General features: G+C 43.9%; 1 protein-coding gene across 1 annotated transcript in view; it reads right to left on the bottom strand.

The window, feature by feature from the left end:
- The window catches only part of Enpep (glutamyl aminopeptidase), a 74,692-nt gene extending 72,311 nt beyond the window's left edge, over window positions 1–2,381 (bottom strand). Inside the window, exon 1 of the mRNA XM_087897584.1 lies at window positions 1,484–2,381. Coding sequence (XP_087753710.1) covers window positions 1,484–2,112 — 629 coding nt within the window. The 5' untranslated portion in view covers window positions 2,113–2,381. The remainder of the gene's footprint in view (window positions 1–1,483) is intronic.
- Between the last annotated feature and the right edge of the window lie 10,194 nt (window positions 2,382–12,575).

Genomic DNA, 12,575 nt, shown 5'->3' with positions numbered 1-12,575 from the left:
TTTATAAGATGAAATGGTGCACAGTCTGTAATATCGGATTCTTGTAAATATTTAAAGATAAAAGAAAAGTTTATGATGTATTAAATTTTAAAATCCACACGGATAGATACAGGTATATAAATGTAACAGTTTCAACTTTGATTGCCTAGGGAAGTATTAAAATACAGTTTAACACCTTAGTGGGTGCTACCGCTGGGCTGTGAAACTGTTTCTAGATCTTGCTATGCTGTCATTTTTAAAAATAGAAAAAAAAATCAATGAGTTTGCTAGCATCGTAGATCTATGCGATCCCCCTGATGTTTTCTTTCAATTATTCTTTCTCCACAGTTAATCCACGTGCCACAGAACAATGCAAAGTTGGTTTAACATTTCTTACTCTCTGAGCCCCTCTGGTTAAACAATTGAAAGAAATTTGACAGAGAGATTTTGCTTTGTTCTGCAAGATGCTTCAGACAACAGAGGAAAGGGATCCACAGAGGACTGGCCCCAGCTCCCATTCTTGATTTAAAATTTTTCAGTCATTTAACTCTGTAGAATCTGTGCAGGCAAATGTCCATGCAGGGTCAAGTTCAGTGACGGCTCAGATGTAGTGTAGTCTGGGCCCCCGGCCTTGTGAGGGCTTTGAAGTTCAAGGAAGGCCTTCATACCTTTTACTGAGATCTGAAAATTCACCGATTTATGTGAATATCAGATAGAAAGATAATGATTAGATTAGAAAGAATAAATATATATTAGTCTTATTATAACTATTTAATGTGTATTATAAACACTTCTGCTTGGAGTGCTGCAGGGGAAAAAAAACATTTGTGACCATCTTTTATGTTGTAAAGGCTTAGTGTTACTATCACAGGCTAAGTGATAGCTGGCAGCTCCAAGACTTACCATACCCCATCACGGGTATGTGTCTTCAGAATTCCCTGTGAACCTGGGGAGAAAGTGGTTCTGAGCACAGACGACCACAAGACACAGCTAGGCTTCTCTTCTTGGATGAACACCTAAGAACATGTCAGATCTTGTCTAGTTTTCAGTAAGAGCCTTTGCCGGGACATTGCAAGAAATAACAATTGACATTTAATGCAATTATCATTTCAAATGAAATTGTCACTCCTTGTAAAATTGTAGTGATGTATCCCCCAAAATATCAGTAGCAAAAATTTCCAAATAGATACCTTCATAAAGACCCGAGGTAGTTTGCATGGATGTTACATGTAGGATGCGGTGAGTGGTGCTCTACACTGCTGTAGTTAGGAAAAGACTCCTAAAAGTACAAGGCTTCTCTACACGTCATTCCACTTACGACTTTCAAGCTTGGTGACAGAATTTCAAAATACAGTAAGGCAAGACATTTTTGCCTCTCCGATGAACAAGCAGAATTGAAACCAAGGGCAGACAGGGGTCAGACCAACAAAATAAGAGAAGGAAAGCAAAGAGGAAAGGAAAACAGAGGTTGCAGAAGCTGAGGTCAGAGAGGCACAGCACCTACTTGACTTGCCCCTTCTCCGTGTAGGTGGTTCTGTAGAATCCCACGAGGGAGCCGTTCAACCAGCCGGCAAACTCCAAGGTCAGCAGGTAGACGCTGTCGCCAGTGGTGGCAGCAAGGTCTTCTGCAGCCTGGACCACCACATACTCCTGCTGCTTGTACTCAAAGCACTGTTGAATTGTTACCTTCCGCCCAGAGGGCGTCACAAGCTCCGGCAGCTTGGTGATCTTGGTCTCCCTGATGTGTAGCCATAGGTAACGTGTGGCAGTGCTCAACCTGATGGAGATGGTCACTGTGCCCGTGTACCTGTCTTCATCCATCAGGGGCTTCACCTCCAGGTCGTAGTGGACTGGAGTGATAAAGTCTGGCAGTCTGAAGTTTGTCCATTGTCCACTCTTATCTTCACTGGCAGGGCAGATGTCCTGCTCCAGGGGAGGCAGGGTTGTAGTGCTGGTGGTGGAAGAAGCCGTGGTTGTGTCCTGCCCAGTGTCTCCAGAGCAGTCACACGACCTGGTCAAGCCCACGGAAAGTCCCACTATTAATCCGACCGCCACCACCACCCCGCAGATGATGGCCACATGTTTGCCTCGAATGCAGTATCTCTTAGACGGCTCTCCCTCCGCAAAGTTCATCTTCCTGCCGAAGTCAGAAGTCACACATGAAAGGATGTTAAATTTAACTAGCTCTCATCAGCTGGCTCTCCTTTCCAATCGGAAGGAGTCCCCTGGTTTGGCAGCCTGGCTTTGTTTTCCCACACCTCTCTGGTGTCCAGTGTCCCTTTCCAGTCCCGCAAGTTCCCACCGACCACTCCGGGATGAATCCGGAAACCAAGGAATGGGATGGAGACTCCCGGAGGGAAGCGGACTTGAAGGAGGAGTTCGGATGAGAACGCTGGCCAGCTCTCTATAAACAGCGGCTCCCCAGGCCGGCCCCGCCTGCTCTGGAGCGAGTTAAATATAAAACAGGGCTTGCGCCTATCGGCCAACAGGAGGAAGAGATTTTGCCAAACCTCTGTCAGCAGCCTTGAGGGGGAAAGCTTTTGGCTAAGAGGCGTGCTTACGATAAAAAACACAACCTTTGCCACCAGATCCGGGGCTTCTTCCTGTTGTGTGCGCTGTCCGGCTCTCTCAGCCAAAGGGCTTCTTGAATTTCACTATTTTATTAGGTCGCTTGCCAAAGAAGCTAAGTGTTTTGTTTCTTCTCTTTTCCCTCAAATTATGTAAACATTCAAATTCTGCCCTCTGTGGAAATCATATCCTGGAGTTGCATACTTGGAGGGATTTCTAAATTTAAGGATCACTCAGCTACTCAGTGACAGATTGGCTGGACCCGATAGCCCAAGGAAGGCAGCCGGGAGACAAAAGGGAACGGCAAAGAAACTTGCTGGTCCTGGAGACTGCAGAAGGTGAAAGAGTGAGCGAGAAGACAGAAAGTTTGAGAAAAAAGAAAGTCAAGGAAGGGTCTCTGTGTGTCTCGGAGTTTGCCTCCACAAGAGAGTATGTTCTGGAGACTTTGATAGGAAGTCAGGTATGGAGCAGAAAACAGGTGCCCACACTGGCCTGTGCTACCCATTAGCAATGATCCGTTGGCCGTGAGTGAGGTATGTGTGGGGGCTTCCAGTGTCTGCGCTTGAAAGCAGCTTGGTGGCAAACACTAGCCGCCGCTGACCAAAGCAAAACAAACATAATTACAGAGGTTTCAGTAACTGTTTACACACCACGTGCCGTGGAAGGTACTTTAGAGAAACTGGCATTTAAATCTTTCCCACAGCCCTAGGTAAATGGATCTATTTTGATGCCCATTTTAGAGAAGGCGAGACTGACATTTAGAAGTCGGTGATGAGAGGCACGTGACTGGCGAGAGCAGAATTGGTGTCTGAAGATGGGTTATTTGAGTTGAAGGTCCATATATTTATGGCATTGTATAGATTTTCTTATCTAAAGAGGAGGAATGTTCAAGGTGAGATGATTACAAGAAGCTTAACATTTTCAAAAGAGCAGTCCTCGCGGTCAAGGTAAGATAACATTAAATCTCTGGCTGGGGAGATGGCTTAGTCAGTAAACACTTGCCTTATAAGTTCAAAGACCTGAGTTTGGTTCCTAGAACCCACGTTAAGAGAAAGAGAGAAAAAAGAGAGCCAAGTGTGATGGTATAAGCCTTGGAATTCCAGTGTTGGGGAGGTGTAGAAAAGCATATCCCTGGGGCTTGCTTACCCAGCTTAGCCTTTTGGTTAAGGCCAGCAAGAGACTCTGTATCAGATGTAAACAATGTGTTCAGCTGCCTTAGAAACAGCAGCCAAGTATGTCCTCCTCTGGCCCCAACATACATGCATCTGTACATGCGCGCACACACACACACACACACACACACACACACACACACACAGAGAATCTTCTCTATTGTCCTCTTTTTTTTTTTTCTTTTTGGAGTCTTCAAACCCTGACAACGTGAGCTTCTAAGAGAGAACAAGCACGCTATGAAATAAGTTCCCACTTTAGCTGCTGTGACCGTTCGTTCCCCACGCCCATCTTGATCTTCTAGTTTTCTGTCCTAATCAACTTTTCTGTGTAGAAGTGTTTTGCCTGCATGCATGTCTGGGCACCACGTGTGTACTTGGTGCCCAAAGAGGCAGAAGAGGATGTCGGATCCCCTGAGCCTGGAGTCCCAGACAGTTGTGACTGACATGTCAGGGCTCAGAACCGAAGGGTCCTCTGCTGATCTATGTCTCTGGCTTTTGAATAGTTTGTTTGTTTGCTTGTTTATTGGGAACTTGTGTTCTTCCACGGAACACATTCTGAGAAAAGCTACTTTAGACTATTCTAAATCTCAAATTTAGAATAGTTTTAAGTTTCAAATTTAAACAAACACTAGAAAGAGATGAAACCCTTTAATGTCAAAATAGAACATTAATCTCTAACATTTGTGGAATTTTCTCATGAAATGATGTTGAGACAAAGAATGGAAGAGTTATGTTTTCTAAATTATAGGTTCTTCTTGTAACTATTAATTTCATATTCTGAAGCATCTTTTTTTTCTTTGTTTACTTTGTGTTTCCGATGGTAAATCAGCATTTTTGCTTGCGAATTCCCCTTTTCCATTTTATTATAAAAATCATTTGAGATTTCACTAAATGTTGGATGGGTCAATCATTTTGAAGTATGTCTCCTAAAGCAAAAGGTAAGATGAGTATCAAATTTTCTTAAATATATTAGAAAAACGAAGAGGAATACTGTTTGAAAGAATGTACACATAATTACATTAATCTTGAAGCATTATTTTTATTTCAGGCCAGCTGGCATGTATATTTCCATAAATTCTGCCCTGTCTGGATACACAGTGTCTCATCTCAGGTCTGAGTCTGTGCTCTGACCTGCCAGAGATCATAGATCTTGAGGTGGAAGATCACCGCAAGAGGCCTGAGAATGGCCACGCTGCTTGAAACTCCAAAAGGAATTCATTACGTAAATGTATTTTCTTTCTCTAGAAGAAATGAAACATGCCTCAGGTCCCGTTAAAGCCCAGATATCTTTATTCAGTCAGGATCAGCATATCAGGGTTGCCTAACTGACAGAGGTAAAACCCAGACCAATGAGGGGGCCAGCTGAGCAAGCAAGGGCACTAGACACTTCTACGGTCACCACAGCAGGGTCACTTCCGTAACTCCACACTTCTTCCGACTGCAACAATTTCTTCCTCTCCTTCCCTTCACTGACAAGGGAGGACTGGGTCTGCAGCCAGAGGCTCTTGACTAGGAGAATTCTCAGCCCTTATCCCACTCACAGCGAGAATGAAGGCAGCCGCTGGTGCAAGGATTTCTTCCTGCAGGGAGATCAGTGAATCATCCCCCACCTCGATTAAATCATCTGTATTGGATAGCCTCGTGATAAATGACGGGGATAATAAGGAAGGGTCACCCTGACCGGTTCCCACTTATTAGGTTCTGGCCAGTGGACAAGGTAAACAGCCATTTACTGTGGGTCCTCAACCCATATTTCCAGGACATTTTAACAATACAGATAATCTTCCATTTGGAGTACAAAGTTGAGGTTCTGTTCTCCGGCTGACAATAAAGGCTTGCCAATTGCTTAATGACTCAATAAGCTAAAAAGAGGAAGAGAGAACCAAGAACTCACACAGGGAAGAGTTTGTAGCTATAATATCCCAGAAGTGTTGAAATAAAATAAAGATAAGATAAAAAAAAATCAGTTCAAATTCCAGGGAAGACTGGAATGACTAGGCCAGAGCTGGGAATCTTATCTAGGCTTGAGCAGGAGAAAAACTTCTGGATCATTCCTCCTTACACCAGTCGCCTGAGGCCAGACTCTCACCATGATACAGGACACCTAGCTAGTGAGCGCCTCTCTTTTTCAGTGGGAGCTTAGGCAAACACTTTTCTTTTAGGGTCAAGAATTTTGTATTCCAGCCAGACAGTGGTGGCACACGCCTTTAATCCCAGCACTCGGGAGGCAGAAGCAGGCAGATCTCTGTGAGTTCGAGGTCAGCCTGGTCTACAAGAGCTAGTTCCAGGACAGGCTCCAAAGCTACACAGAGAAACCCCGTCTCGGAAAAATAACAACAACAAAAGAATTTCATATTCCACAGAGGTTTATGGGATCATTTCTGCGTGGGTGCTGCCTCCTCACCTGATGCTAGGACCGCACCAAAACTTCCTAGCAACAATGAACACCAGTGTAGCCAACTCAGCTGGCCCTTGACATCTGTCAGTTAATCTCAGCCTTACTCATGGCTCAAGAAAACAAAGACAGAAAATCATAAGCTGGCTTCCCCGTAAAAGAAGCAGAATCTGTGCACAGGGTTGTGTTATTTTAGGAAACAGTTTCCCGCCAAATTGCTAAGAGTGTTACTGTTATCAAGGAAGTAAATTTTATATCCCTCATGGTCAACTTTGACCTTGTGGCTTTAGAGTTAAGAAGACACCCCTGTATTTGAGGTGCGTGTGAGTTCTCCATGCACACTGCAGACTCTAGACTCACCCTGCCCCGCCCTTCCCTGTTCTACTCTGTGTTCTTTAAAATTAATCTTTTTAAGAATTTCATGTACGAAAGCACAGTGTTTGCATAATTTCTGCCCTTCCCTGTCTTCTAACACCTCTCATGTCCACATCTCAAATTCATGGCCTTTTCTGTAACTCTTAATTTTATGTTCATTGGTGCTTTTCTTGCATGTGTGTCTGTATGAAGGTGTCGAATCCCCTGAAACTGGAGTTGCAGGCAGTTATGAGCTGCCATGTGGGTGCTGGAAATCGAACTTGGATCCTCTGGAAGAGACACTAGTGTTCTTAATTGCTGAGCCATCTCTCCAGCCCCTCTTCTATAAATTTTGTTGACATATACAAACAAATGTATACATATACACACATATACAACAAACACACATACACAGATACATATACACAAATATACATACATATATACACATACAACAACAACAACGACGATTAAAGAAAAAGAGGCCATGAATTTGAGAAAAAGCAAGGAGGTATATATGAAAGGCTAGAGAGAAGTAAGGGAGTGAGTAAATGATGTAGGTATATTTTAATTTCAAAAATTAAAAAAATAAACATAAAAGAAAGCAAAATGGCCCACAAGACTGCCTATAGGCCAATTTGATTAGGGCATTTTCTCAATTGAAGTTCCCTCTTTTAGATGACTCTATTTTTTTTTTTCTGCCAGATTGACATAAAAAAGCAAACAGGATAGTGTGTGTGTGTGAGAGAGAGAGAGAGAGAGAGAGTGAGACAGAGAGACAGAGAAAGAGAGAAATTTGTGTTTTTTAAAGTAAGCTCATAAAATAATTGATGTCTGTGGCTTTTCATACATCCTTGCTGCTCTTTATCCTTCCTCATTCACAGTCTCTCTGATCACCCCTGCTCCCCTCTCCCTAGTTAAGTACCCTCTTTTCCTTCTTGCCCCTTCACAGCACCTGCGTCCAGCTACCCCTCTCTCTAGAGCTCTTTCTCCCAGTGCCCCCTGTATCTTAACCTCGGGAAACAGAGGTAGAGAGGGCAGAGACTGTGAGAACCCAAGGACCAGGAAGACTGCCCTGGTTTGGCATCTTTCTAAGCATGGAAGCACAGTCTGCTCAGCCTGTGTAATGTTTCCTGTTTATTATTTCAGGACTGACCACTTGGGATCGGATAACTCAAGGAGGTTCACCCTGAGTAATATTCTTTTAAAAAAAATGCTAGCGTGCCCCTCCCCCCACAGCACCCTGCCTGAGATCCGCGGGGTTCCTGCGTCCCAGGAGAGACTGCAGGCGGTGCAGACTCTGGGTGCAGCCAGTGCGGCGGCAAGCAGACACATGGCAGGCAGACAGGAGGCAGAGACTGGATAGACATCACATGTAGAGTAAGATTGAAATATTTATTCAGGGGGTTATGGAGGAGAAAGGGAGGGGGCAGAGAGAGAAAGGGAGAGGGAGAAGGAGAGGGAGAGAAAGAGAGACAGAGAGGAGACACGTGTGCACACGCCAAGAGAGAGAACAGAAAAGAAAGATTAAAGATGGCGACAAGAGGTCAGAGGTCACTGGGAGTGGGTGTGGCTTGTCCCTTAAAGGGACCAGAGATCAAAGGAATAACACTGGGAAAGGCTACTTCTCTTGGTCTCAGCATCTCTTAGTTGCCTTTAGTTCTTTGTTCAGGGTTGAGACACCATAAGATTGTCCCCTTTGGTGTTAACACGTCTATTAGTGTACTTGTTCAGGTCTTGCTAAGGCAGAAATGTTGTTGAGACTTCATGCTTATAACTTCTCTATTATTTCTAAAAAAAAAAACTCACAGTAGATTTTCTGCTCCTCTGGCCTCTTGCCATGGTTCTGCCCCGTCTTCACCCATAGTTCCCAAGTTTTAGGTACAGGAATTGTAGTATACATGTGTCTGCTGGGACTGAGCACCCCACAGCTACTTGTCCTCTGCGCATGGACCAGTTGTGGTTTTATGTTGTAGTCTCTGTTGCAAGGAGACGTTTCTTTGCTAAGGGATGAAATCTACCCTGTGGGTACAAGGATAAGTATTTAGAATGAAGCTCGGAGTGATACTGGCTTAAGTAAGCGGAAGTACTAGATTCCCACCTAAAATTCGTGATCTCAGTTGCATGGTGTAGATGGCAAGGTTTCCAATACCGTGCATGATGTCCCTCTGTTGAGCAGGCCTTGTCCAAACGGAAGAGCTGTGGGTTACTGCTGAGACACGAATGCCACTGTTACACTTTAAGCGTGGCCTTGCCATGCTGATCATTGCTGCGGTTCACGGACATCCCAGCAGCTAGAGCTATTGGTTGTTTCCCTCCCTTGAAAATTTGCAGGGGGCCTCCTGGTGCTAGGAAATCTAGGCCTTTAGGGGAAGGTTTTTAGGTCAGAACCGACTTGATCCAGTTCATTTTCTACAAGTCCTACGTCTGAAAGATGTGGTGTCTTCAAGAACAGCGACTTACTGTCAGTTTCTGGGAGGCAACCAAGGGCAACAAGAGCTTCCAACTTGGGAAAAGTCTCCTGAACTCCCCTGACCAACAACTCAAAAGAAGGCTTCTTGTGCCTGGTATTAGGGTATTTGATAGACAGTCTATGACTCTTGGTAGCTAGAACTACCATCGGTCAGTCCAGTTGTTGCTGTGGTTTGTGTGCTTTAAAACTGGGTAGGACTGCTGATAGCTTCTTTCTGTTGGCAGCTTGCACAGTACCTTCTGATGTTATAGGAGCTAGCCTTCAGAAAGGATGCTTCCAGGTCAACACCAGCTTGATTTTTCTGGTATCTTCAGCTGGCCGTCAATCAAGATCAATGGCAGTAGGCGATTGTTTGGGAATCACTTAGACCCTTTTAACCAGGAATTCAAAAAGAAATGTTTTTGTTTTTGTTTTTGTTTTTTTGCCTGGCACTGTGGTTTCTGTTGGACAGACAATGACTCTTGGAGGAATCATTATTTTATTATAGGCATAACACCATTAAAACGTGTGTCTGGGTGTGTGTGTGTGTGTGTGTGTGTGTGTGTGTGTGTGTGTATAAGTATATGCCACTTACATGTATTATTTGTAATTTTAGGTAAATAAATAACAATATGATTCCTTATGGCCTTTGGACATCCTTACTGTTGTTTTACCCTCCTCCCTTCCTCTCCTATGTTGGCCTCTCTTCCTCCTCCTTAATTAAGCTCCCCTTCACTTTTCCCATTTCCCTAGTTGTATCCCACAATCCGTCTCTATCCCCCCACCACACACATCCAGGGATGCCTTTTTACTTTTCTACTCTCTGTGGTTACTCCAGGTTATCTGCCCACAGCTGAAGATTTGGAGTTAGGAGCCACAGACGACAGAGAACACGTGGCATTCGTCTTTCTGTGACTGGGTTACCTCACCCAGTATAATGTGTTCCAGTTCTAGCCATTTACCTGCAGATATCATGATTTATTTTCCTTACAGCTGGATAATATTCTATGGCGCATTGTATCATATTTTCATCATCTATTTATTAGTTGAAATTGAAATCACTGTAGAAAACTCTCAACAAGCTAAAAATAAATCTCCTGTGTTACCATCCTGTGGCATATGCCCAAAGGATTTGACACACTATACCACAGATACTTGCTCAGTCATATTTATTGCTGCTCTATTCACAATTGCCTGGAAATGAAAGCAACCCATATGTCCTTCAATAGATAAATGTGGGGCATTTTCTTGATTGACAATTGAAGTGGAAAGGCCCATTAAGATAGGAGCAAGCAAGCCATTAAGCAGTGCTTCTCATGGCTTCTGATTCAGTTCCTACCTCAGCTTTACTGGATGGACTGTGACTCTGGGTAGGCAAGTCAAATAAAACCCTTTACTCCCCAGGTTGCTTTGGCCATAGTCTTTATCATAACATATATGGAAATCTAGCAAACACACACACACACACGCACACACACACACACACACACACACACACACACACACACACACGTTTTAATAGTGTTATGCCTATGATGAAATAATGCTCCCTCCAAGAGCCATTGTCTGTCCAACAGAAACCACAGTGCCAGGCCAAAAAAAAATTCTTTTTGAACTCCTGGTTAGGAGGATCTAAGTGATTCCCAAACAATTGGCTACTGCCATTGATCTTGATTGACAGCCAGAATAGCAAGGTAAGACCCAGTTGCTGAAGATACCAAGATAGAACTTGGAAAAATCAAGCTGGTATTGACCTAGGCATCCTCCCTGACAGATATAATGTCAGAAGGTGCCATGCAAGCTGCCAACAGAAAGAAGCTATCAGCAGTCCTACCCAGCTTTAAAGCACACGAACCACAGCAATGACTAGACTGCCCAATGTATCTCCAATGGTACAAGAGTGGCGCTTGATCTTGGAGTAACCAGCAGCTTTCTAATTAGACCTGAAGTCCATTCAAATGAAAAGAACTCATACCTGGTGCTGGAAATGTATACGAATCCATGGCTGGAGAGGTCGCATACCTTAGGGAAGAGCCTGATGCTACTGTGTAGTTAATATAGCTTCTAGCCACCTTCTAAATGCTTATCCTTATCCCCATAGATAAGTATAGCTCTCTCCCCTTATCAAAAAAGCTTCATTTTGAACAGATGGAGGCAATTACGGAGATCCACAAGTAGTCAAAGCACACAGAGTGAGTCACCATGGTGCTCATACCCAGTGGGGAAACTCTGACCCCTGCAGCTTTCCATTCGCCTCCAGCAGCTCTGGGGAAGGCTCTATCTGCTTGAAGACCAAATGGACCAGATAACCACTTCCTCCAGCCTGAACCTGTTGCGTGTTCTGTCTGTCGCATCTAATTTTTATAAATTGGCAAACAGTGAATCTGGCCAGTAAGCAGCACAGTATGGGGAGACACAGAAGGAGGATGGTGAGGAAAAAAAACAAGAAGGGAGGTTACCAGGAAGAGGAAGGGGAAAGAACAGGAAAGATGGTTTTCAGAGGCATGGAGGAAGCGATCCCCCAAATTATCCACTGAACCGTGACCACCACTGAAACGATAGGGTTCTGCCACCCCTTTTCCTTGTTTTTAGGATTCTTCTCTGGCAGGATTTTCTGGGATACACCGTCAACCATAATACCACCATACCCATATCCCAAAACTGCAATGACTTCTCAGTCCACGGGTTCCTGCTCCTGACTCGGGTGCCTCTGAAGAATTCTAACTGCTTTTCTGTTGAGCTCTGTAATGTGTGCGACTACTCTGGAAGCACACAGCTGGATGAGACGAGGAGTAGGAGAGAAAGAAGAAAAACGAGATAATCCGGATTTTTATTGTTCCAAGAACTGCAGAATTATCTTTATTTTCTAAGTGCACTCCAGAAATACTTCGTCCACTCCACACTTCCTCCAGCCTTCTTGGCAAGGATTTCCCCTCTCTGCTCTGTATGTGCAGAAGCCTGCAAAAATAATAATGGTGTTACTAAACTCTCTGTCACTCCATAGAGAAGCCAAGTGAACTGCAGGGGCCATGACAGTTTCCCACACAAACAATAATGGATTCTTTATAATTCCCTCCTGGGGAAAGATCTGGACTTTTTCAATGACTGCTTATCAAGGTTAGTTGTTTGATTTGAGTTCTTTTATTATCACATTAATTTTAGTATGTGACGATGTCTCTGACTTTTGTTTCCCTTAGATATAAAGATTTGAGGGGCAGTGAAATGATCAAAGTCACCCAGATGTCTTACAGGGATATCCTTTTACTGTTGGGGACTCTTTTTGGCATCTCCTTTGTTTTCAGTTTATTATTTGTGTGGTTTGACAATGGAATGACTCTCACAGGCTCTCATGTGACTGCCTTCTTCCTAACCGGAGAGAGAGGCATTGTTTGGGAAGACTGGGAAACCATTAGGAGCTGGAGCCTCTCTGGAGATGTCTTCGAAATGCATGTATGACCTAGAGCTATGTCTCTCCCTCTCTGTACCCTATCAGCCCTAAGGCCAGCCTCCCCCTTCTCAGCTTGTTTCTGCCAATACAATATTCTGCTCAAGTGCATAGGGTGAGGGATGATGGATTGAACGCTCTGAAAGTTACCCAAAATAAATATGTAAATCCATATGAATCATGTTGTTTAGTATTTCCATTACAAGTATG

The sequence above is a fragment of the Myodes glareolus genome, chromosome 17, assembly GCF_982192425.1.
Source record: "Myodes glareolus chromosome 17, mMyoGla1.1, whole genome shotgun sequence".
In the NCBI taxonomy this organism is placed as follows: domain Eukaryota; kingdom Metazoa; phylum Chordata; class Mammalia; order Rodentia; family Cricetidae; genus Myodes; species Myodes glareolus.
The sequence above is the reverse complement of the archived record's forward strand: the minus strand, read 5'-3'. Positions and strand labels throughout refer to the sequence as shown.